General features: G+C 39.0%; 1 protein-coding gene across 1 annotated transcript; it reads right to left on the bottom strand.

Annotated features, from left to right (window-relative positions):
• Positions 1 to 654: 654 nt before the first annotated feature.
• On the bottom strand, positions 655 to 25,338 carry LOC135466219 (alpha-1A adrenergic receptor-like). The gene is made up of 2 exons (XM_064743622.1): positions 24,309 to 25,338; positions 655 to 1,532 (listed from the first exon to the last, which is right to left on the bottom strand). Exons 1-2 carry the CDS (start codon positions 25,336 to 25,338, stop codon positions 655 to 657), a joined length of 1,908 nt encoding a protein of 635 aa, XP_064599692.1.

Here is a 25,338-nt window from a genome sequence, read left to right as displayed (position 1 = left end):
TTAAACATCGTAACCCCAGACATCCATTTGTCCAGACTCCGCAAATACTCATAGATTCCCATTCCTCTTTCATAGGACATTTTTCATGCTGCTCTTGACGTTTAACCTTACTTCACTGACTCATTTGCAACAATTCAGACGTACAACAACTTGCCATAAATAACAGATGGTAGTATTTGTTTATTGTTACATCAACATCAGTAAAGTGCAACACTTTATGTTTTTTAACCAACAGTATCCTCTAAACCCATATTTCCAACAGGTTATTATTTTACATTGTTTTTGTGACATTGCCCGACCATCTACATTGTCTATGATAGAAGTCATTTCATTACAGAAATATATCTGTAAAACTGTAATAAACATGTACATTAGAAAAATACGACAAGAGGAACATGTAATACTGTTGCACCATTCTTGAGGCGCACAGAGATCATCTCTTGAGAATTTTTATAAGACCGAGATAATCTATCACCCCGAAATTTAAATGACTCAAAACCAAAACTTGCGTGTTGTCATCTCTCCTTCATCAAGTGTGAAGACGTCTGTGAGTTCAAATCTGAGACCAGCCCTCTTAATGGAACGTGTAAACAGATCTGTGCATAAACCATACGCGTTAAACGTTTCTAGGTTAATGGGACGTTTGACTGAAGGTCAGTTACTGGTAACTAACTCAGCTGTTGGACTGTCGGAAAGATTTGTGCCCCCATTGATCTGCTTAATTTCTCCCATTTCGATGTCAGCAGTGATGGTTTTGTTTACGGACGAATTGCATTTCGTAGAATCCTTTGACGGTTCATCATTTATCAAGATGTCTGGTATTGCAAATCGACAAATCTGGCGCGCCTCGGCGTCTGCTCTGCTACAGCCGCTGCGCTTCTTGACCAGCACCGCGTTGACGTAATCCTCGTCGGCAGCAAAACTGCTAGGACTGACCCTGCTGTAGCGCGCATCGTCGTCGTCCCAGGACGGGGACGATCTCGTCTGCTTACAGAATCTCACAGAGCAGTCCGACTTGTTATCGTCCGAACAGTTGGAAAGACTGATACATTCATCGTCGCTGGTGAAACTCGAAGGAGATCGTGGAAACTTGCGATTGTTCTGATAGCGCATTAAAGATTGTAAAGGAGAGTCTAAAGGAGATCGGAAGCGAGGATAACCACAGCTTTGCTTCGACAGTAGCTCCGACTGCTCATCCAGTATCACCGGAGGCCTACTTTTTTTACTTTTTCTCTTGCTGCCCTCAATTCTATGGTTATTACCGACCGGACTCCTCGACACAGAGCCGTCGGCTCGACTAGAGTTCTGACCCATTCTCTTCAGATCCATTGTGGACGTCGCCACACTCTGCTCTTCCAAGAACACTCTGGGACGACGCCGGAACCTGCAGCCGAGGATTCTTTTGAAAGCTCGCTGGTACTCTTTGTGCGAACAAGCGTATATAATAGGGTTCATTAATGAGTTACAATACCCGAGCCAGAAGATGATTTGAAAAAGGATGGGAGGGATGTAACAGTGTGGACACAAGGCAGCTGAAACAGAAAGAAAAGCAAACGTTTTACAACAAAACATGTAAACTCTTTTCACCACGGATGTTAATTCCAACTTTACAGCCCTAGGGGAAGCGTGTCAGTGATGTGAAAACATCTTGGACAGGTCATTATAATTTTGGTCCTAGTCAACGTAACACAGAGTATTATTTATAACCAAAGTTTATCCACGGAACATTTTGCCTATAAAATATAGGTGCATTTGGCGCAAGGAGGTCTTCACAACAGTCTATCAAACTTGTTGCATTCTTTCATTCAAGTACCACATGGTCGTTCCAAACTTCTGCATTGCGCACTTTAGTAAATTTTTAGTACGCATTTAAAGGTAAAAAGTTTCATTTACAAAGAAATCACCAAACGATATTTATATGTTCTGTGCAGATCTAATTTCGTTGAGAATGAGGTCTCTATTTGATGGGTAAATCAGTCTTCAGATCGGGAAATTTCACACTAGACTTGGGTCTTGCCAGCAATAAATGCCTAGTTGTTCACTAAAATATCAAAAACAAAAATCGTTCCTTCAGCTTAACAACAATAACTCTGAAAAAAACTTAGACTAACATCCACACCATAGGTTCTAATTAAACAGGGATTTGATCGAATATAAAACTGAATTAGATTGGATTAGCATAATGCAAGTTAACAGTTCTCAAAAGGGATGGTTGATAGAAGTCATCCTTACTATGATGAATTTGAAGTAAAAGCTTAATCATCCATTCATTTATTCAAAGTTGCAAGAAAAAAATCCATCCTCTACCTCTCTCCCCTGTGTGCTATACCTACACAGATGTTAACAGCCACGTCGGTCACCGTTCTCCTTTAATTACTAGGAAAATATGCATCAAAGAAATGTGTCATTTTGTAATGTTGTGATTAATTGGAGATAACTTGTTTTACACCGATGTCATGAGATATGGGCGTATGATAAGCCGTATGCTCTTCCCAGCTCTTGGTTATGGTATACAGTATATATAAAGTTGCTTTATAAAGCAAGCTTACATTAACAAATCTCAATAAGGACGACTCACATTTTATATATAACAGTCCTATCGTTATTTTAGGACTACACTTCTGGGCATAGCGCCTATTGCTGCAAACCTACTGATACCATTCCCCTCTCAAGACTCTCATGAAAGTAGGAGATCTTTAGACTTTACTGCGAACATGCATCAGCCATCTGATGATGGAACGACACAGCCCACAACATATGGCCAATGTATGTTCGCCGTAAAGTCGACCGTGCACATACCTGCTATTTTTATGAGGGACCTGTAGGACGAATAGTCTTGACGGTTGAAATGATTTGCTAGCAATTAGATGACTAACTCTCTCCTTTCATGACACAGTGTGTTTATAATACGAGTAACAGTATGTTCCCACGTGTGTGCCCTTAACATTCTATCAGTGATGAGGAAATAACAGATGGTGCAACGAAACAAGTTTCCGTTATTTAAGACGTTTCAGCACACTCTATGTTTGCTAACGCATTTTTTCCCTGTGCATATTATTCGTCCACACATATAGAGCATTAGCAAGAAAGAAACAATAATTGTATTGTAAATCCCCTAATCAAGAACATACGAAAAATAATTCATAAAGCTTATTCAGGTTAGTCAACACTTTGAAAGCTAATTTACAAACGTACAAGCATTTCATAAACGGACGCTTTGACAAGCAGAAATCGCCACTCTCTTGACATCAACTGAAAAAATATGTTTCAAGGTTACCCTAGGAGTTAAATTATAAAGAAGAGCAATTATTGTAATGCCGTATAATGCTGAGATGCTGAGATTTGTTTCCGCGGCTTATTCCTGTACTAAGCACACGCCAAGTCTTAAGAGTACAAACATCTGTCTGATGTGCTCGAAACTATTAGTCTGTAGAGCGTGGCTTTCTTACAATCAGGAAGTATCTGGAACCCTACAGCAGACGACAGCCGCAGGTGAAATGTCATGTTAGGTGAACATAGTACTACCGACAGCCTCACCAACGTCCCCGTGCAACTTCTATGACCGCCGGAAATCACAGGATAGAGGCACAAGTCAATTTTTCTGGCGGCGACCGGTCAAGTCTATCTGTATCGTCACTGCTCAAGATGATTTAAGGCCTGGGTATCGGCAACACCCCTGGTCATACGAGAATTCTCATTCGTCGATACTTTCTGGCAGATCCATCGGTGCCTTCCCGACTACGTGTACATGAGAACCAGCCTCCAGTTTGCTTGTTGATTCCAGAGAACGGTAAAACTATCTGATAATGTAATTTTCTTGAGACAAAAAAAAAAGAGAACCGACGCTAAAAATCGCAGACAATTATTACCACTCATGATGTCGTGGCGACACCATTTCTGCCCTTCTTGTCGGGAGATGCCCCTTGTCGTTACTTGTGGGAGATCTGTCTATTTATGTCTGCCACCAGCAAATGATAGTGAGTCTGATATGCCGGAACAATATTTCCTATATTACATCGTCTTCCACTCCTACCTGCTTATTGTGATTTACAAAAAAAGCAACAAAAAAAAAACAAAAACAAAAAAGAAAAAGAAAACAGTTCACACAGCAAGAGGAAATTAAACTCCACCTCAAAATCAAAAAATTGAATCTACAGTGAAGTTAAACAAAAATGTTTTGTTAAAATCGTGTTCACTAGTAAAACAAGAATGATTGCATTAACTGCTTAAAACATCGAGCGGAAAGATGAGGAATTAATTCTAGCGTTTTAAGTTGATTTCACTTTTGATTTTGCATTTAAGTCTTCGTTGTAAAGAGTTATACATTGAGAGAGTTCTGGAGTCGTTCAACGTCAGTTCTAGAAGGCGTCTCCGTATAGTCTCTGGCGACAGAAATTCCTTGATTTGTTTACACTGAACTCCACTATTGTGTGGAATGAACGACTTTGAGAGATGGTTAGGTGGCCGAGTTCTGAATAAACCATGTTACTTAATACAACATGACGATTAAACGTGACCTTTCCTCATCAAGTGTTTTTATCAAACCTAACAATAAATGCATAAAATTCACCTTATTTAGCACGCACCAAATGGCATGCTCCTGAAGGGGTGGATCTGCAAGTTATGGCAGATTTGCATATCTGAGGTTGTGTGCCTGGGAATAACGGACCAGATCTTCCCAAAATCGAGTGTTCTGTGTTCTGGGTTGATGATATGCTTCTATAAAATGTATTTCATGCACTCTATACAATGCGTAATATTGAATTGATGTGCCACTTCATAAAAAAATAGATTTTATGCATGGCTGTCGCAAAAAAATAATTCATTTAGTTTAGTTTTTAAAGAAATGACTAAATGGCTGATTAAGACTGTATGTGATGCTCAAATTCCTAAGTTTAAACACGGCAGTGATAGCAAATAATCATAAATAACATAATTGGTACCTTTAATACATACTCTTTGCCATGAAAACCCCTGGATTTAGCTATAACAAATCTTGCTCTGGGAATCACGTAGCAAAACTAAACTAATGGTAAACACGTATGCAGCCTCACAGATTTCCATTTTGTGGCTGTTTAAGACACTCCTAACTCAGAAACGAAGAGCAACCTAAATCGCAGGAGATGATGAAATTTATATGCGAAAAAACATGTTTGTGAAGAACTGAATAATAAACGAATGACCGTGACTTTCGATGCTTAGAGAAGAATTTCAGACAAAACCAGTGGGAAATTTTCGTTTATTTCTGAGTCTGTATCTTTCGGGAGGGCAAAATCCACATATCGACCTAACTCTGTCGTATAAACAGAATATTCTCCCACGAATGAATGAAATAAACAAAGCCAATGCAAACATTTTGAAGGTATCTAATAATCGTGCTTTTTTAAACTTCACAAACAGTGATGATCATTGCGTGAATTGTCCCTTTTAGCTGGACAAAGTGATTGATGACATCAAATTCTCTTGGGCTTCCTAATATAAAACTTGATGTATGGGATGCAGTACAAAAATGGCATCCTTTGACACATACTGTTATGTACACAATAACAACATTCACATAATCAATCGCCACTTGTTATCTTCTATTTCACTCTTTAATAACCGGCCCTAGGTCTTGGCAAGTGACCGTGAACTTTCAGACGGCTCTGTTGTTTGTTCTAGGTCATGAAATGTCATGTTTTCTCCTGTGTGAGCCTGGTCATGTTCACAGCTTCAGCTACAATCCTTAACCCAGCTGTATATGCATTATTGTCTGTATGGCTCAACCGACTAAATACCCTGCGGATAAGTTCTGATTAAGCATTGGAAAGTGACGGGGAAATGTTTATCACCCAATGGGAACTACGTGCCTTACTTCAAAGACAAACTGTACAAACAAAATCGCGGATATAAAAATTATCCCAGAAATATCTTTTATTTTATGAAAGTAAATTAAGTACTAAATTCCATTATATTTTATTTTCCGACAGATAAAATCAGATTTATTTTAAAACGCTGGATTAATGTAAATTCATTATTGTTTCCAGTGAGCTCGGCTGACAAACATGCAATGGATCAATTGTTCAACCTGATATGCCGTTACGTGATAATGAAATCACTCTGTTATCTGATAAGACCAGACCGGGTGTCATAGAGATTGAAAAGGAATGGCAAATAAGGTGGGCGAATTGGATGGGGGCGATACATGGTGTGGCTAATGGAAAATCGCTTAGTATAAATGACATACAAGACACGTCCAACACGCTCTCGGAAATTTGCAGTTTGATCAGAACTTTGCAAGTATCAACTACCTTGTTTTAAGAACTTCCTCGCACTGTAAGTTTCCTAGGGAGCAAAAGGCGAAATACTTTACGTTGTATCCATTTCTTTGTTTGGAACAAAAACAACAGAGAAAAAGAGTGGAAAAGTTTAGTCCTACCAAAGCACCTACCTTACCAGCCGTAAGCGTATCTTTCAAACTGCACAGCAAAATGCTTGTTTCAACTAGTCCACTCATATTACTCACAAATGCCCGTATAAACTTTATCTAATATTTATTGACCATGGGTCTGTAATTCCAGACAGGTACTTACGTTACTTTATCATCATCTGGTATATGTCATCACATCGTTGAAGAATGACATTGTACAAAGGTGTTAAATTGAAATAGGTCTAATGTTCAGAATCCGTTCCCAGAAAGAGGTTTCAGGAGAACTGGAGGGGAAGGTTAGAAATATTTAGATCACCTGCAAACGCAATTTAATTTTAGTTAGCTGGGTCCATTCGTTTCTTATCAGTGTCATTTTCTGACAGTTTTGTACTTTGCCTTCATTTCAAACAGACCAAATGTTGCCAGTATGAGACAAAGTGTCATCTTAATTCTCTTAGGCAGAAATATGAAAGCCAAAACAGAGTTTGTAGTAAGGTGAACTGGTGGGCTTAGTTGTGGCATTCCGATTACGAACATTTTGGATATCTCCAGGCACTGACATGTCAATGTACTATCAGATTTCGTCAGATTATTTGTAAGCTTCAATCAATACACAATAATCTTACACACCCAGTGTATGCTCAAATAGTAACCTACATAGTGTGCAACGGACTGAGCTTTCACTGGCTAACGCTGTTACAATAAAACTTCGTGTAACACCGTCACGAAAAATCAACCATCCTACGTATTATTTTCAACTATGCAAATATTGCCAAAAGGCATTCATTGACGTTAACTGTGATGTAGCGTATTTTTATTATTTGCTTGAAATTACACCGTTTCCCTAATACATAACAAATCTTAAACAGGATTTGCACACAATTCTACACTCGAATGTTGTTTAAAATTGTATGACAATCTTCATGCTGGCCCTAGCCAAGTCTGTATACCACATTACGTTATCATCTTGAAAACTAAAACAAGTCAAGTTTTTGAAACATCGTGGAAACAACTAATTCGAACAACGTAAGGCCACAAATCCAAATGAACGGAAGGTATATAGATCGCCAAAATAAATTTCTTCGAAGCTACTTTGCTTATTTATTATGTTAATCTGTTCAGTGGATTTGTTGTCTTAATGTTTCACAAACATGTATGAACCGTGAACGTCGTTTATTAGGCTAAATTATAGCTTGTGCCCCACAACGTGTTTCGTGAAAATATATATACATCTATAGACAGAAGAAGTTCAAATGATCTTCTGGACATGCTTTTGAACATTACCGAAGAGCTGTAACAAGAAGAGCTGTACCTAGGAGAGCTGTAACGAAACATTAATTATTTTAAATATATAAGTGATAATTTTATTTGTCTCTACAGCCATCTTATTTAATTTACTGTGTCGCAGCTCTAGCAATACTCTGTAAGTATTTCGTTAGAATACTCTCAGATTAATTCATCTGGATTATGTAAAAAGATTTATCAGGGTCGTTTAACTCAAATACACCCCCTCCGCCCACAGAAACATCAGTTTTCAGATTCCGCGGGGTATATGTCATGACTCCTACCAATACAGGGTCTGTGCTGTGATTACATTCCTTCTACGCTTAAAGGACATATACTCCAGTCATGTATAACTAATACATCTGTCTTAAAGCTAACGGCACATTGCACCAAAGTGAACTATTAGTATAGGCAAGATAATTATATGTTTACATAAATTGGACTCACGAAGGATAAATACCCCAAGGGAAATAATTCTATCCGATCATTTTACATCTGTGTTGTGAAAGCAGAGAGCATAGTAGTAGTACGTCTGCAAGCTCTTGGAAACGTGATTGGATGGTCAACTTCAAAGATGTGGGAAGCCATCAAATCATAGTTCCACGTCGACCTCGGGCGGCAATTTAAGTATTTGACGGTTCCTAAGGATTGGCGATGTCTGAGAATTACCTTCTGTATAATCAATTACATCGAATGAATGGCTTTTAGACAAGCCTTGGCTTCAAGATCTCTCCACGTGTCCACGAATTCTGTTCAGATTGACCGAACATGTGGCTCTAAAGCAGAACACCTAATTGTCCACAAGAAGGTCTTGTTAGGGTTAAAGCCAGGGTCAAGCGGTCAGGGACTGAAACAATGCAGACTCATCCTCTATAAACCAACACCCCATACCAAGGCCTACACTATGATAAAAGAAAAATGAAAAACGGGTTCAGCTGCTATGGATTTAGGCATTAATATTGAATCTTATGAAGACAGCCGTTTGTGTGAGGGTCGCAGCTAGTTTATTCACCTGCACAGTTCTTAAAATCCCCTGGTGAGAAACGTCACGCGGTTCGGTATAGAGGAAAATCCTATGCTTATCCCAGTTGCCCATGTGGCTGTGGATCTTTACGTATTTAATCTGACATGTTGTTTTTGGATTTGGTAATCGTCAGGACAGCGTTATAAGTTTTCGCTTTGCAAAGGATAGAAAGAACCTGGTTAAGGTTTCTCCTCATGCCGAAGACCGCACATTTTTGGCATTCATGTATTGTTTAGGCCAAGGCCATTTGTTCTCTCTAAGGGAATCCAGTTCGAATGTAAAAAATCGGATTACTTGAAGAACTAGAATTCTTGGGTGCATTCATCCCCTTTGGCATACTGAATGGCACAGTTAACTAGATACCGGTACCGATTTCTCGCTTAGCCCACAAATTGTTTCTGGACGGCTAATAAATTTTTTAGTTAAATGACACGACTGTTGAACATTCATACATGCATAGTTGTACAGTGGTACATCCATAGCACTGGAAACGCGAACAGTGACGACTGTAAAAGTAAACACTGCTAGAATAGGGCTCTTAAAGGCGGAATACAACAGGGTTAATAACAGTTGGACTAATACGTTTACTTCAACATAGTCAACATGGGAAATGTACCGTACGTATCCAGGACATCATTTTGAATCATGAACAATAAAACAGAGTAAAACTTACTGGATACTGTTTGTGTAAGGACATAAGGCTGACTGGATTTATTTATTTATTCGATTGGTGTTCATTGTCTGCCCGGCATCATTGAAAACTGATGACCGCTTCTCTCTTGTGTGTTACCGACTTTATTTCTTATTTGTATAATTTCTTACATACCTTTGTCTTCGGGAGTTAGTGTTAAACGTTGTTGTGGAAATGGTTCGACATGGAACTCCCTTTACGGACTACGAATGGTATACGAATGTCGGACTTGACGCTTATATTTACGCCGTACTCAAGACTATTTCCCTTATACAACGGCGGCCAGCATTATGGTGGGAGGAAACCGGGCAGAGCCCGGGAGAAAGATGGATTTAAATTTTGTTCAACGCACAATAGCGGTGAATTAGATGGCGCGTTATTTGACAAGTATAAATCTACTTGAATTTTGAGTGAATGAGGACAGACGAGTTAGGCAGTAGGCGAGCGCAGACTTTTGTAATCGTCAAGCTGATCGACTTCTTTTGCTGCGTAATCTAAGGTACAAATGTTGTCTGAAATTACACCTTCACAAGTGTTTAAGGAACTCTAAAAAAAAATCGAAAACATAATTACATGTTCTTTACCCCCCTTTTCATTACGTTCATTAAGATCCCCTGTAACCCTGTTTTGTCAAGACTAAATGATTTTCTTTCGGATTCATTAATCGTATAATACACAAGGAATAGACTTCTGTTGATGGACTTAAGCTACAGCTTTGTTTCTTTTCAATATACCACAACTGAAACAGGCAACCCGAGAGGAAGACGGATCTGTATGACCCATGAACCCTGGGCTCAGACCCAGTCTTATTTGGCCATACAGAAAATTAACTGCACCGCAACATTTTCATTATCATCAACAAGATATGTAACCTTGGGCCGCTCGAATGATCGAAACCAGGCAAGCCGATAATCGGTCTCGGAAAAGGTAGGATTAAAGTGGAATTTTGGAACAGAAGCAAAAGGTTCTCAGACAGCAAGTTCGCCTCTCCCTCAACGTCATAGAAAACAGGCCGTCAGAGAGTTCGAACATTTATGTTAAAGGGGATACCTTGAGCAAGATGTTATTCTTATTTTTTTTTCACTTCATAGAAAGCCATGAAGTAGTACAAAATCAGCCTGCCTAGATGTACACAACCATACGTCGTATTCTTATTCACTCCCAAGGCTTTTTAAAGTTGTTATTTAAAGAAGGGATTGAGACATTGTCACCAGTGTGGATCTTTACGTTGAAACAGACGTTCGTATACCACTCATCAACCAAAGCGGATGTACCAGGTCAATAATCGCAAAGGACAATTACTCAAAACGGCGTTTAACGCTCACCACCAAAGAACTAAGAAAGTATATAAAGTACGAAATTAGGACGGAATAATGCAAAGAGAAGCATAATCTTCAATGATGTTGGAAAGGGGCAAGGAATGCTCTAGACAAATGAATGGAATCAGTATTTAAATCGTGTACCATGCTAGTGTATAAGATGTCCATAATGAACTGTGTCTGTCAGTTGCGCTCTGATTACAACTGTTCATATATCCAACTTGACGATCCAGCCCCGGGTTAAGCGGAATTAGACACACTCATGGAGCAGTGTACCAAACATTCTGGACACTCTGCCTATATGTATTTTAATACAAGAAAATTATACTCAATGTAAAACATTAAAAAATTTACAGAAACCCTTTAGATCTTAGTAAAAATATAAGTCCAGATAAGATGTATCACCTGAAGAGTGTGGTTTCCTTTAAATCCAGTGAAGGTGGAGGTATATCTGTCGCAACCTTTATTATGTATGGATGGATTGTTTAAAGCTAAGAAGTCAGCAATATACCGTTCAGTAAATGAGAAAGATCGTGACAGACCGTAACAGTTATCTACAATGAATCAGATAAAATACACATTTGATTAAACATGATTGCTCAACTCAGATTTTCCGGGCCCTTTCTGGTTTCCTCCCACAGTAATGCTGGCCGCCGTCGTATATGTGAAATATTCCAGGGTACGGGGTAAAATACCAATCAAATAAATAAATCAACTCAGATTTCTAAAAACACAAAATTTACATGGTGTAAGTGTTGAATCTCCAAGAACAATACGGGCTTGGAACGAAGAAGGTGATCAAAGATACCCGCCGCAATCAGGAACGATCCTTTAACAGCGTCATCAGAGGATTTCGGTTCATTTAGTGTGAACCCAGAGTGAGACACAAGCATATTGTAAGCAGAAAGAATTGAGTGGGAGTCTTTTTTTGATTTGACGATTTATAGAGAGTTAAGATAACGCTTTCCCGAAGAAACTTAATATGACAAGCTTTTATAATGTAAAAGAAGACAATCCACCTAACTACAGAACCGCGGATCTACCCTTATTTTCCATACGGGAATATTTTGTGGGCAAACACGTACAAGTCTCACTTGCAACCTCTGCAAATATAGCAAAAACCCTCTGTTCGAATTGTGACTAAGTCTAAGTCCCTAGAACACACAAAACCACATTTTTTCTACTAGTATGATACTGCATAAATTTTTTAATCACCCCGAAGTATTACCACCTGGCTTTAATAATGTACCTTGACGTACGTCACTATGACATAAAACGTCGGCCATTAGATATTTTTCGAACCCCCTTTAAAAGTAGTATGTTCTATCGTTCACTCGAAGTAACTGGCACTCGTGAATGGAACAAACTGCCTTCATACTTACGCAATATTCAGTGAATTGCCTTATTCAAATCTAAACTGAAATCGTAAATGCTGCAGCACTTATTCTCCGTTTAGTCTAACACACAATAATATACTTTATAGTCGTTACCATAAGCACCTGTATATATTATTTATTTATTTACTTTTTTTCACAGGAACAGATAATCACCATGGTTATAATCACCATAGTTTACATACCTGTATTATACACAAATTGTATGTTAATAGCTCTATTCACGCCAGTATGTTTGTGTATGTTTATATGATTCTTATGTTTTGTATATTATGTTGGTGAATAAACAAACAAGCAACAAACAAACAAGCAACGGCGCGGAAAGTAACCAACTGGTGAAAATGCTGATATTTGAAATAATAGTTTCTCATTGGCCACTAAGTCGAGGGAAAGTACTTTGTCTCGAGTTAGCTGATTTAGTTTCTTTATTCCCTTTTTCCCGAGGGCCCAAAAAAGAGAGACTTTATTTACTAAAATTTTTTTCTCGGGTGCGGGGGGGGGGGGGATAGTATTTTCCCCTGTATTAGTGATCCCATCAGAAGTGCCGTTATTTAGAATGCAGTATGATAATTGGTTAACTAAGTCAGGGTAAAGCACTTTCCCTCGAATTAGCGGACTTATTTGCTGCAATCTAAATAACAGCACTGGATCACTACACGGATGAAAAAAATTTAAGTAAATAAATTCTCTTTTTTTGGCCGTCGGAAAAAAGGAATAAAGAAACTACATAAGGTAAGTCGGGGCAAAGTACCTTCCCCCGTGAAAATTTTTTTAGTAAATAAAGTTTCTTTTTTTGGCCATCGGGTGTTTTAAAAGCACAGATAGCTATACATTCTAGGAAATTTCACTGAAAATGTCAGCATGCATGTGTGTTGTCCCTGAAAACATTAAATATCAGGGCGGCCCAGATAAACCAGCATATTAGGACTATACATTTGGCTCTATTTAGAGCACAAGCCTACAAATGTGGGACGCTTTGTTAATTTGGGGAACCCTTATTTCTCAAAATGTAACTCCACAATACCTGGCTGTAGTTTACGACAGAGAATAGTATTGTAAGACCTTACAAATGGAGTTTGGAAAAGTTTCAACTTTAACATTCTTCAACTTCTCCAAGGTTTATAGCCTGTATTACGCTCTCCTGTCTCTAGACACATACCCATCAAGTAGTCAACACTAATTCGTCCGCCAGAGTACCTATTGCCATGAACCATGAGAAAACCTATCTGTAGCTGCTCGACAAGGCATTCCATTAGTACGTTCAGTGAAATGTAAAATAAATCTTTAAGCTAATTGTAACAACTGATCCGATTGACCTGAAGGCCCAGATTTCGACAATCTGTCCTATATGGACAGGGCACAAAGAAGACCTTCATGTAAGATTAATAAAAATTTGTCTTTTGTAACGAGAAAAATGGAAACATACATCTTTTTTTTCTGAGAAGAGTCTATCTTACTGGGAACAGCTAATCCAATAAAATCAATCTGATTATCACAAATAATAGCAGACTCTAACACATGATGCTTTCTTTCTTCAAGTGTATATTATTTTTCACTTTAAATGAGAAGAATCTGCACACTTGCACAAACTGATATAGTTCTTCCAAGATAGTAAAAATACAATAAATGTTGACATAAAATGGTATTTTTTGCTTTTCCCACTTGTCTGTATTCATTATACATGTGTATACTCCTCGGTGTCAGTAGCCATTGCAAATCAGTCAGCCTTTAGGCTGATAACACTTATAAAGTTATAAGTTTGTATGAAATCATTTAATTGGTATACCGAGAGGAACATTTTTCACCGCATTATCTCAGACCCGTGAAAAATAGTTTGATAGTTCCTCAACCCAGACGTCTTTTCCATTTGCCTATTTATGAGACTCCTCTTCCCCAACTGCCAGAACACGCTATAGCTATATTTGATTTATTTATTTATTTGATTGCCGTTTTATGCCGTACTCATGAGTATTTATACGATGACGGCCAGCTTTATGGTGGGAGGAAACCGGGTAGAGCCCGGGGAAACTCACGACCATCCACACGTTGTTGACAGACCTTCCCACGTACGGCCGAGAAGAAGCCAGCAAAAGATTGAATTCGGAGCGACCGCACTGGTGAGAGACTCCTAGGTCATTGCGCTGCGCTAGCGCGATAATCAATTGAGCCACGGAGTCCCCCATCCATATTTGACATTCAGATCGGTGTGTATGTGTAGATCAGTGTGTCCATATAGAAAGCAGAATCATAATCGAAAATGTTGAATAACCTGACTGATTTGACTGCAAGTGCTAATCAATGGTGAAATTACTTTTAGAGAAGGGATACTAACATAATGTTTCTGTTTAGTTCTTTTTATTTTTAAACTTTATATTTGTAAATGAAAGTCATATACCAAGTGCTTTGGATTACTTGTAAAGTATCTTTCTTTCACTGACTTCTTAAAAATGAGTAATAAAGGACCTGGAGAGAGAATGTGCGGATCCTGTGATAATTCTTATGAAGTTGTACACGTTGGTGGGTATGAGTATGCATGTAGTGTGTGTGGCATTTGTGTGAGACGTTATGAATGGGGGAGGTAATGCCGTTAAGCTTCATTGATTTAACAAACACGATGTGGGAGAAGGATTTAAGCCTAATGGAAACGATCAACCTGTCATAGTCAACAGCCCTTTGTGTGCTCGTGTAAAACGAAATCGCCGAATCCATTGGATTTTGCAAGCAAACGATTTGAGCCTTATCAGTTCAGCTCATTTATTTTATTAGGTAGTTCTCTTAGAGAACATGTTATTTGTAAATATAAAATGGTGCACTCCGTTTTTTTCACACTGGCGCAACTGAACTCTTTAAATGACTAGTGAACGAAGCAACACGAGCACGGTTGTAAGCATGTTGGAGAAATGTATAAGGTATATTGCTATGACTACAAACTATACTTTCTACACTACGTTTATATCACGGAAACATGTCTTCTGCTTCATTGCATCACTAATTGTCGACCAAGATAAGAAGATGAAAAACAAGCGTATAAAGTTACAGAGGCGTTTAACTGATCATAGTGCTTTATCCAGGAAACAGATTTTCCCGATAAGTAAAATGGTTATAATAAATATTCGTGTACACGCATTAATTCTTATTTTGATGAAAATTCGAACACGGGTTGAAATGAAAAGTTAATCTTTATTCAGCCACCGCATCCAGAGCTCAGTTGTCGGGCAAATTGAGCACGTGATCAATCCGAAATGTTCACAACTCCTTTCCCGAAAACCGGCATTTTCCTGATTTGATTTCAACGGATTTCGCAAGGATCTTTGTGGCTCTATTACATTTGTGGTTGGCATAGCAACGATACGTATTGTACTGAGATTTTGCCTGATATGACTTCTTCCGCGGGAGTATTGGGGTAACAAGATTGGATGCTTTCAAAAGAGAGAGAAGATGTAGACAAGCTCAACAAGAACTTATTGAAAAAAGTGTTTGTAGATGGGTCTGATGTGACACAATTGCTAACTAAAGATACGCATAGGACGAGCGGGGAAGCAATGAACGGAAGCCGTGGTGATAGGGGCTGTATAAACATTGTGTACATTCACAGCATTGTTCATATTCAGTCGGGACATTCCACCAATCGGTTCATCTGGTATCACATAATTACAGTTGGAAGCATGATTCGTAATCACAGCACTCATTTACACATAGTTTTGGGCAGAAGAAAATCCACTAGAACTGCCGGCACACCAGTTTAATGTTTGCCTCTAACGAGCCTGTTTGTGTTGATCGATTTTTTCCCGTTCAACAGGTTCATCACAGGCCCGTGAAAGGTTTCTCACGCGAGCACCTTTCACCGGTAAAATCAACATTTCCCAGCTTAGAAGCGGAAGGACTGAAGCAGTTCAAGCAAGCAGAGCAACCATTTTTCTAACTTAATATATTAATATTAGTTGCTGAATCAGGAATTTCAGCGATTGGTCCGTGGCATCCCGCTTTTCGTCAGCCGTTTACTACACAGTCTGCCATGGTTTAGTCATGTCTGTAAACAAACATTAACTTCTCCCTTACATACTTTGTCAGTTTTATATCGGGGGATGTCAACATGACAACGTGAACAGAATGAACTGAAAAGTATGAAAAGAAAACAAAGGCACCACTCCACTCCAGAGACTGAATGTGGATAAGGATATAACACTATTGTGTATGAATGAAAAATTCCACAACGAAACCCTCAGGAACAACAAAAAGGCTCTTCAGGTGTAAGTTGCTGCATTTGTTAAATGATGCGATATGTAATCAGGTATTATGTAATTTGCCTGGGAGACGTGCAGGTCTTAAGGAAAGGTTTAAACAGACATGTGGAATTTTAATAGCTTTGTTTTTTCGAGTCTACTATGTCAGTAACAGGTGTCCCTGTCCTGCCTTGCGTTTGGCATGTTGATAGCAGGTACCCGTGTCTTGTCTCGTGTTTGGAATGTTGATGGCACGTGTCCGTGTCTTGCCTCCGGTCTGGCAGGTATCCGTGTCATGTCTGGAATGTATGCGTGCCTTGGACCGCGCCTGTTACGTTGATGGCATGTCTTGCCTCTCGCCTGGAATGTTGATGCCAGGTATCCGTGTCTTGCCTCGCGTCTGGAATGTTAATGTCAGGTATTCGTGTCTTGTCTCGTGTCTGGAATGTTGATGTCAGGTATCTATGTCTTGTCTCATGTCTGGAATATTGATGTCATGTATCCGTGTCTTGCCTCGCGCCTGGCAGGTATCCGTGTCGCGTGTCATGTCTGGAATATTGATGCCTTGCCTCGCGTCTGGCACTTTGATGGAATGTCTTGCCTAGCGTCTGGCATGTTGGTGGCAGGTATCCGTGTCTTGTCTCATGTCTGAAATGTTGATGCCAGGTATCCGTGTCTTGTCTCATGTCTGGAATGTTGATGGCAGGTATCGGCATATGATCTAATAACGGGAGTGAGCTGACTTCGGTACCAGCCGAACCGCCTGCTATCTCATCTAGTTGGAGACTACAGCACGGAGAGCAAACCCAGTGCAGTGACGACTGGGTGATAATGGGCAAATGGTGACACATATTAACGGTGAAATCCGGCCTTCCGTGAATGAGGATACTGGGTAATAACTGAGGAGTCCGGTTTATAGCTATGAATGAGGGCACTGTGTAACGATTGAGGAGTCCGGATAATAGTCATGCATGAAGATACTGTGTAACGACTGAGGAGTCTGGGTAATAGTCATGCATGAAGATACTGTGTAACGACTGAGGAGTCTGGGTAATAGTTATGAATGAGGATACTGTGTAACAACTGAAGAGTCCGGGTAATAGTTATGAATGAGGATACTGTGTAACGACTGAGGAGTCCGGGTAATAGTTATGAATAAGGACACTGTGTAACGATTGAGGAGTCCGGATAATAGACATGCATGAAGATACTGTGTAACGACTGAGGAGTCCGGGTAATAGTCATGCATGAAGATACTTTGTAACGACTGAGGAGTCCGGGTAATAGTTATGAATGAGGATACTGTGTAACAACTGAAGAGTCTGGGTAATAGTTATGAATGAGGATACTGTGTAACGACTGAGGAGTCCGGGTAATAGTTATGAATGAGGACAGTGTGTAACGATTGAGGAGTCCGGGTAATAGTTATGAATGAGGATACTGTGTAACAACTGAAGAGTCCGGGTAATAGTTATGAATAAGGACAGTGTGTAACGACTGAGGAGTCCGGGTAATAGTTATGAATGAGGATACTGTGTAACGACTGAAGAGTCCGGGTAATAGTTATGAATAAGGACACTGTGTAACGACTGAGGAGTCCGGATAATAGTTATGAATGGGGACACTGTGTAACCACTGAGGAGTCCGGGTAATAGTTATGAATGAGGACACTGTCTACCGACTGAGGAGTCCGGGTAATAGTTATGAATGAGGATACTGTGTAACGATTGAGGAGTTCCGGCTAATAGTTATGAATGAGGACACTGTGTAACGACTGAGGAGTCCGGGTAATAGTTATGAATGAGGACACTGTATAACCACTGAGAAGTCCGGGTAATAGTTATGAATGAGGACACTGTGTAACCACTGAAGAGTCCGGGTAATAGTTATGAATGAGGATACTGTGTAACGACTGAGGAGTCCGGGTAATAGTTATGAATGAGGACACTGTGTAACCACTGAGAAGTCCGGGTAATAGTTATGAATGAGGACACTGTGTAACCACTGAAGAGTCCGGGTAATAGTTATGAATGAGGACACTGTGTAACCACTGAGGAATTCGGGTAATAGTTATGAATGAGGACACTGTGTAACCACTGAAGAGTCCGGGTAATAGTTATGAATGAGGACACTGTGTAACGACTGAGGAGTCCGGGTAATAGTTATGAATGAGGACACTGTGTAACCACTGAAGAGTCCGGGTAATAGTTATGAATGAGGACACTGTGTAACCACTGAGAAGTCCGGGTAATAGTTATGAATGAGGATACAAGGAGGTTCCGGCCTGATGTTCTTGTTACAGGATCACGTGAGGATATAATAACGTGTATGAAGAAGATGACCAGAAAAGCTAGTGAGCGGCAGTAGGCTGTAAACACTGATGTACTAAAACTGATACCTTGTCAGTCAGAGCGGAGGGCCGACGGGCAGACAGGTTATAATGTCTGGTATATTTATACCTCTTCAAAGACATCTGAGCTCTCCCACGCTTAACATAATCCACATACATTCGCATGGGTGTCTGTCAAGACCAACACTCTCTTTCATGCTTCATCGTAAATTCTCATTATTCTCTACGCTTGTTCACATAGTCCGTAGATCTACAGTTTGCAAAACAGACAGAAATCCATAAAATCGACCACAAACACATTTTAGCCCACGTGTCCCCACGGTTGTGTTAATCGAAGCTCGATACGTCCTCCTTATTTACATACGACACCTGCAAAACAGCAATGTTTAGTCTGTGGGGATTAAGGATTTCCCCAATAAAACCACTCACTCTAGGCGTAGTACAAGGAGAAGTGAACTAATTGACACAACTATATTACAACCACAACAGCTTGTCTTGTAACGTCGTTTAAGATTTCGACGTCACTTTTTAAACGTAATTTTCTCTCAGAAGTAGAAAGCCGCTCCGCGGACGTAACCATCACAAAAAAACTCATTGAAAAACACTGTCAATACAACCATGTCGACACACGATGTTCCTCGACGATTATCCCGACGATTATACCCGAAGAAAATTCAAAAGCCAGCGAAAGCAATTGTTACAAAAAACAAAAAAAGTTACCCGGACACGAGTAGCAGTCAAGTAGTGCTGGAGGAGTTTCTGTGAACACCTATACAGCATCAGCATAATGCTGAAGTCGCCATGTCTGTTCTGACAATGTACAATGTATATGTAAATGTAACGAGGTTTCCTCTAATTGTCACAAGTGTATCATTAAGATATTTGCCTAACATGGATTTGAAACTATCTCTACTGTATATTCAAAACTAGGAATATCAGTCAATGATACAAACATACATACAAACATGTGCAGCCATATTCTGTTGAATACAATAACTATTGATTGACGTGGTTTTGAAGCTAAATGTAGGCGAAATTCTTCGCTGATCTGTATGTTTCTTGAGTCTCCCATCTACAGTAAACGCATCTGTATGACATTCTGGTAGTAGGTGAAAAGACAGAAACTCTGGCGAATGCAGGAAATTCATTTGTCATTATTCAAGTCTATATTGATTAAATTGAAACGCCTTTTAACATTCACCTGACATTTGATGTTCGCACCTTTGTTTATTTTATCATTAAACATTCTGAAACCTCACGCATGCGTAACTTGCTCCCAGCCACCGTATAACAGTAATCTTTTGGTCAGTTTTGCTGCCAACACTCCTGATACAATAACAGAAATTCCAGGCGCTTGTTGGCGGAGTGACTACTGTACACAACAGTGTAAATGTTTGACTCTAGTCAATTAGATGATGTATTATTTATGGACACACTCCACACGCCCATTGCCCCGTCACCTCATAACGTTACTTTTAGTTCCATTCTGGGTAAAATAAAAAATGACGCCATGACGTCACAGAAAGACTGAGCATTCGTAATCAATCTGTGGGACTTCCGGTTGAGAGTACTGATTATGATTGGTCAAATGTGTGTTTTGATTGACAGTTCGGAAAGGTGCAAGGTGCAATATTTGTTAAGAATGGATCCGCAAGTAAAACCAGCTATTCGATTTTAGAACACAGCGCGCGAAAAGCTTTTACACATTAGGAGCACTAGTCACCTATATATTTATAATTATATGATGGCCTTTTTTTCATTGCTCCAGGTGTCACGAAACTCAACCGTCTCAGAAAACCCTTGTCCACCACACGCCGTACATAGTTCATATTAAGCATATCATAAAATATAAAGCCGAATATATTAGAATTTGCTAGATATTTTTTCAGTTTCACAGAATCACATCTCTCAAACATAAGATACATTATGACTGTAGAAAATATGACGATCCTGATTTAAGTCAGCTAATTATTCAGCAGGACTGCCCGGAAATTAAAGATGGATAACTTGATTACACATTTATGTGGCTTAGATATGGATTTGCTTACAGGGCCAAGTCTCTCCTCGTCCTCCGTCATCCCCATTTTGGTTGACATGGTCATTTGCAGGGAATCTATCTGCGTTGAATCTCTTCGGTATAGGACATTTATCGGTAGCGGCTCGCTCTCCTCTCCATTAACTCTTTCTCTTCAGAATATACAGCTTCATTCATTTTCTTTTTATTTTAACTAAGAACCTACAACCTACATGATAACAGTTAGGTTTCTTTGTTTCGGAAAGGGGGCAGAGTTCGGATCTCTTCTTGTATTTTTAAGATGAAATTACCAACATTACAACAAAAAGTCGAAAGAACATTTAAAAAGCTGTATACAATAGATGGAATACAGATACTATTCCATTAGTGAGATTCTAAAATCCACAAGTCTACATCGTCTTGATTATTATTGTATGATGCATGGGAACTCTATTGTTCAGAACGTACTGATCGTGACATCGGCTGGCAAGGCCCATGTCGGCTGTGGGGAAAGAAAATCTCGATATTCTCCGACGATTGTTGTTCGAGTTTCTCTCTCAACTGTATAATAATTTCTATACCAATATTATCATACAAAAGTATGTGTCGACGTAGCTCAGATGTGTTTCTCGGTGAATAGACATGCACTGCTGTCCTAGTGTAGGATAGCACTATATGAAGAATTTTACGAGCCAATCTTCACAAACAGTGTGATATACTTCAGAAACGGATAAATGAGTACATAGCTTGTGACGAAGTGGTAAAAGGCGCCTCTACGCTATTCAATTACATTTGCATGTTTACCAAAGTTGGGAAAAATTGGTATAGCAGTGTCCCGCCTGCTCATTTAATCTACTTGGCATAAACAAGAAAAACAAATGTCGACAAAGGTTTGCCATGGAGTTTTGTAAGACCCTCTATTAGCTTAAAACTGTCAAGCTCCACGCGTCTGTTGGTAAATGTCCACTTTCTCCTTCACCTGATCTGTACAGAATCTATGCGTGTTAAACTTCACGCCGCATTAACGTATCTGTTATTCCGAACAGCTACCCGTTGTAAAATGGGCTTATTTTAAAACATCATTGGTGGAGACCAGACCGAATTCTAGTTCAACACACTTCGGTATTTGAACAGATCATCTAATGCGTACCGAGCTCTTTGTGTGTTTGTGAACCGCTGGCCGCGCATACACTGTGTAAAGTGGTTCCGGGGACGCGGAATCAGCCCCAGGGAGAGAGGGTCAGCCTCAAATGGTATTAGGGCTTGTAGAACATTATCAGGAATATAATGTAACTTGTGAAGGTTTTCATCAGTTACAGCGGCCACTAGTTTTCTGTCAACCGGAAATTAAGAGAAAGCATCGATTTCACTAATCCAGGCAAAGATTCCAGTTGTATACTAGACGGGATGGGAAGGCTTTGAATGCCACAATAGGTTTGCTTCAATCTGAGCAGCAATTCCCCACCATACAGTATAGATCTACCGCTTAAATAGTTATGTGCAAATCAGGCTACATCAAAGACTCCTTATTCTCTGACGTACTGACGACCGATCAAACTTGCCGAATGTTAATCTGGTTTCGATCTCAAGAGACTTAAATGCCATCCAGATTATTTTCTTTATAACGATTATTATTCAGCACGGAAATCATTGTTCCAGCAGAAAATCTTACACTGGCTCTCCGTAAATAACGGACATTGATTGAGAGTAAATGATATTTTTGAATGCGATATATATATATATATATATATATATATATATATATATATATATATATATATATATATATATATATATATATATATATATATATATTTATATATATACATATATGGACATTGATTGAGAGTAAATGATATTTTTGAATGCGATATATATATATATATATATATATATATATATATATATATATATATATATATATATATATATATATATATATATATGTAGATCTATACATCGCAAATATTCGAAATTAGTCGAATATAGGAAATATTATCAAAACGACGTTTAACAAAGCTTCAAACGCTAGCATGCAATCTAAAATTTGAAATAATATACGTGCATATTTTGGTTATACAGAAGAGAAGATTGCCATTAATGTTCAGATAGAATTGCATTTATGATGTAATATCTCAACGGACCGGAATCTAATTTAAAGTAAAAAAAATGTAAATTTGTTTCATCTTGGACTATTTATCGGTAATTTAATGCTAGCAAAATAATCAATACTGCATATATGTCTGACAAAACAAAATTGACATCGCAGAGCAGAACAGATAGCACAAGGGAGCACCGGTAAGGAAACACGATCGTGTAGATCGTTTAGCGTATCCAGTTCTTTGATTTCAATTGGGCCTTAATAGCTTTCAATAATGGCATAAATACTGCACTTAAAAATAAGACAGGAAAAAGTCCCTCCCAATTTGTAAATGTAGTGTATTTTATGGACATGGTTCGATCGCTTCCTAAGTAAACATCAACCCTATCATGTAGTATATATTGGAATTTTACAAATTTTTAATCTAAAACAACATTTATAATCTCATAAACTGTGATAGCTATTTTGACGTATATCCAACTGACGATAAGTGGCAAAGTGAAAACAGTCTAAGTAAACAGGATGCATATTCTTGTCATGATTCAAGCTTTACTCTTCTCTAATCCGATAAATATAATCCGATGTGGTCAATTAGATAAATTCACATTAAGCCTTAAAACAGTCTAAATCAACAGAAACATCTGTTAGACCTAAAGTAAGAAAAAGGCTTCGCTTTTGATTGTCGTATATTCACAAGACATATAAACAAGGATCGGCATGTAAAGACGTTTTTAACTGTACGTTGTCATATTTGGAACATAAATAAAGGTATTATAAAATCTGTTATAGGATTAAGAAAACAGATGTTTAATACTTTCTTTTGCTAAAACAGAAACGCTCGACAGCTTTTATTGATGACACAGATGCACAGGCCCAAGTTACTAACGGTAATAACCTGACCTTGATATCCGTTGTTACTGTCCACATTTACCGTAGCTACATAACGACTCGTTTTAGATAGCATGATTATCTAGATTCTGTGTAAAAATCAGCTCTAATCTTCTATAACCACCAAAATTTGTGAGTGTAACTGTCGAAGGCAAAATAAAAAACATCTTTAAACATTCTTCTTTACAGCTTTAAACAATTATATTGTACACAATTTAAGAAATTAAATAACGCTGTTGTTTTGGCAATATTTTCTGTATGTTTGTTCCTTTACATTGTAATTTGATATCTCTTATCAGGATTTTTTGACATTTTCGCTGTTGGTTGGTATTTAGACAGTTTGTATGCACCACAGGCTCCAGAGTTAACAGATGTAGGTATTTCTTTCCCACATGATATCTCCGAAATGACGATATCTCTACATCATAAATGCGTAAATTATTTTTCTCTCTAAACTGAATGTTTTCGTCATTACATGAAGAGAGTGGTGGATAACATTTTATTGCCCAAATAATAGGACATTGTTATGTTACAAAAGAGTTTTGGGCCCGTATTCAACATCTGTTTTCTTAACCTTTTATTATCTTAAACAAAACATGATTAGAGCTTACCTATTGGTAACATGAAGAAAAATGGAAACCAGCAGAGAATGAATACACCCACGACGATACCCAGAGTTTTGGCTGCTTTCTTCTCGCGATTAAACTTTGCTATTTTGCCAGCAAGGGTCACTCTGGAGATAACTTTCCTGCCCGACCCCTCAGACACCCCACCGTCGCTGGAACTGCTGCTCTGATAAGCCCCCTGCCCAGGGGAACTCTGGGTACGACCGGTGTGTATTCGTAACGTAATCTCCTTGGCCTCATTAAGTTTTGACGTCTTCACACCGGTTGCAAGAAATCTGGATTGCTTAATGGCTTCTCTGTATATCCGAAAATAAACAACAAGGATAATGAGAAGTGGTATGTAAAACGAGCCACAGACGGAGAATAACACATAGCCGAGCTGAGTGGTGACGGTACAGATCCTAGGGTTAGGATCGGGTGGTTCCTTCCAGCCTATTAATGGGCCCAGGGAGATGGCCAAAGATAATATCCAAATGAACACAATACAACAACCAGCTCTCTTCTCGGACATGATGGTAGAATGTTGCAGAGGTCTGGTTACACCGATATAGCGGTCCAAACTGATGGCACATAAGCTCATAATGGAGGCTGTACAACAAAGTACATCCACGGCCGCCCATATATCACAAAAGTTCTGACCAAAAGGCCAGTAGTCCAATACTTCCAGAGTGGCGGAAAAAGGCAAAACTGTTGTTCCCAACAAAAGATCCGCAATAGCCAAGTTGACAATAAAATAGTTGGTAGTACTTCTCAGGTGTGAATTCACGAATACGGCAAGAAGAACCAAGACGTTACCACTTATCGTCATACAGACGATCGCCCCAAGAAACACGGCGGCCGCCACCGCTCCGCTGATGTCTTCAATCTGGGTCTCATTTGTCGTGTTGTAAGTGGATAAATTTAAATCCAGAGTAAAATTAAGAAAGTCTCCATCCATCACATAAGCTGTGATGAGCGAAACTTTGGGTGCCACCAACCGCTTATGACGAGTAGTGGGAGCGTCGCTTATCACCAT

The sequence above is a fragment of the Liolophura sinensis genome, chromosome 6 (genome assembly GCF_032854445.1).
Source record: "Liolophura sinensis isolate JHLJ2023 chromosome 6, CUHK_Ljap_v2, whole genome shotgun sequence".
NCBI lineage: Eukaryota > Metazoa > Mollusca > Polyplacophora > Chitonida > Chitonidae > Liolophura > Liolophura sinensis.
The sequence above is the reverse complement of the archived record's forward strand: the minus strand, read 5'-3'. Positions and strand labels throughout refer to the sequence as shown.

Coding starts and splice junctions, on each gene's coding strand:
- LOC135466219 (XM_064743622.1), bottom strand. CDS start 25,338: ATGGTGATAAGCGACGCTCCCACTACTCGTCATAAGCGGTTGGTGGCA. Junction 1,533..24,308: donor TTTCTTCATGTTACCAATAG/GTAAGCTCTAAT, acceptor TTTCTGTTTCAG/CTGCCTTGTGTCCACACTGT.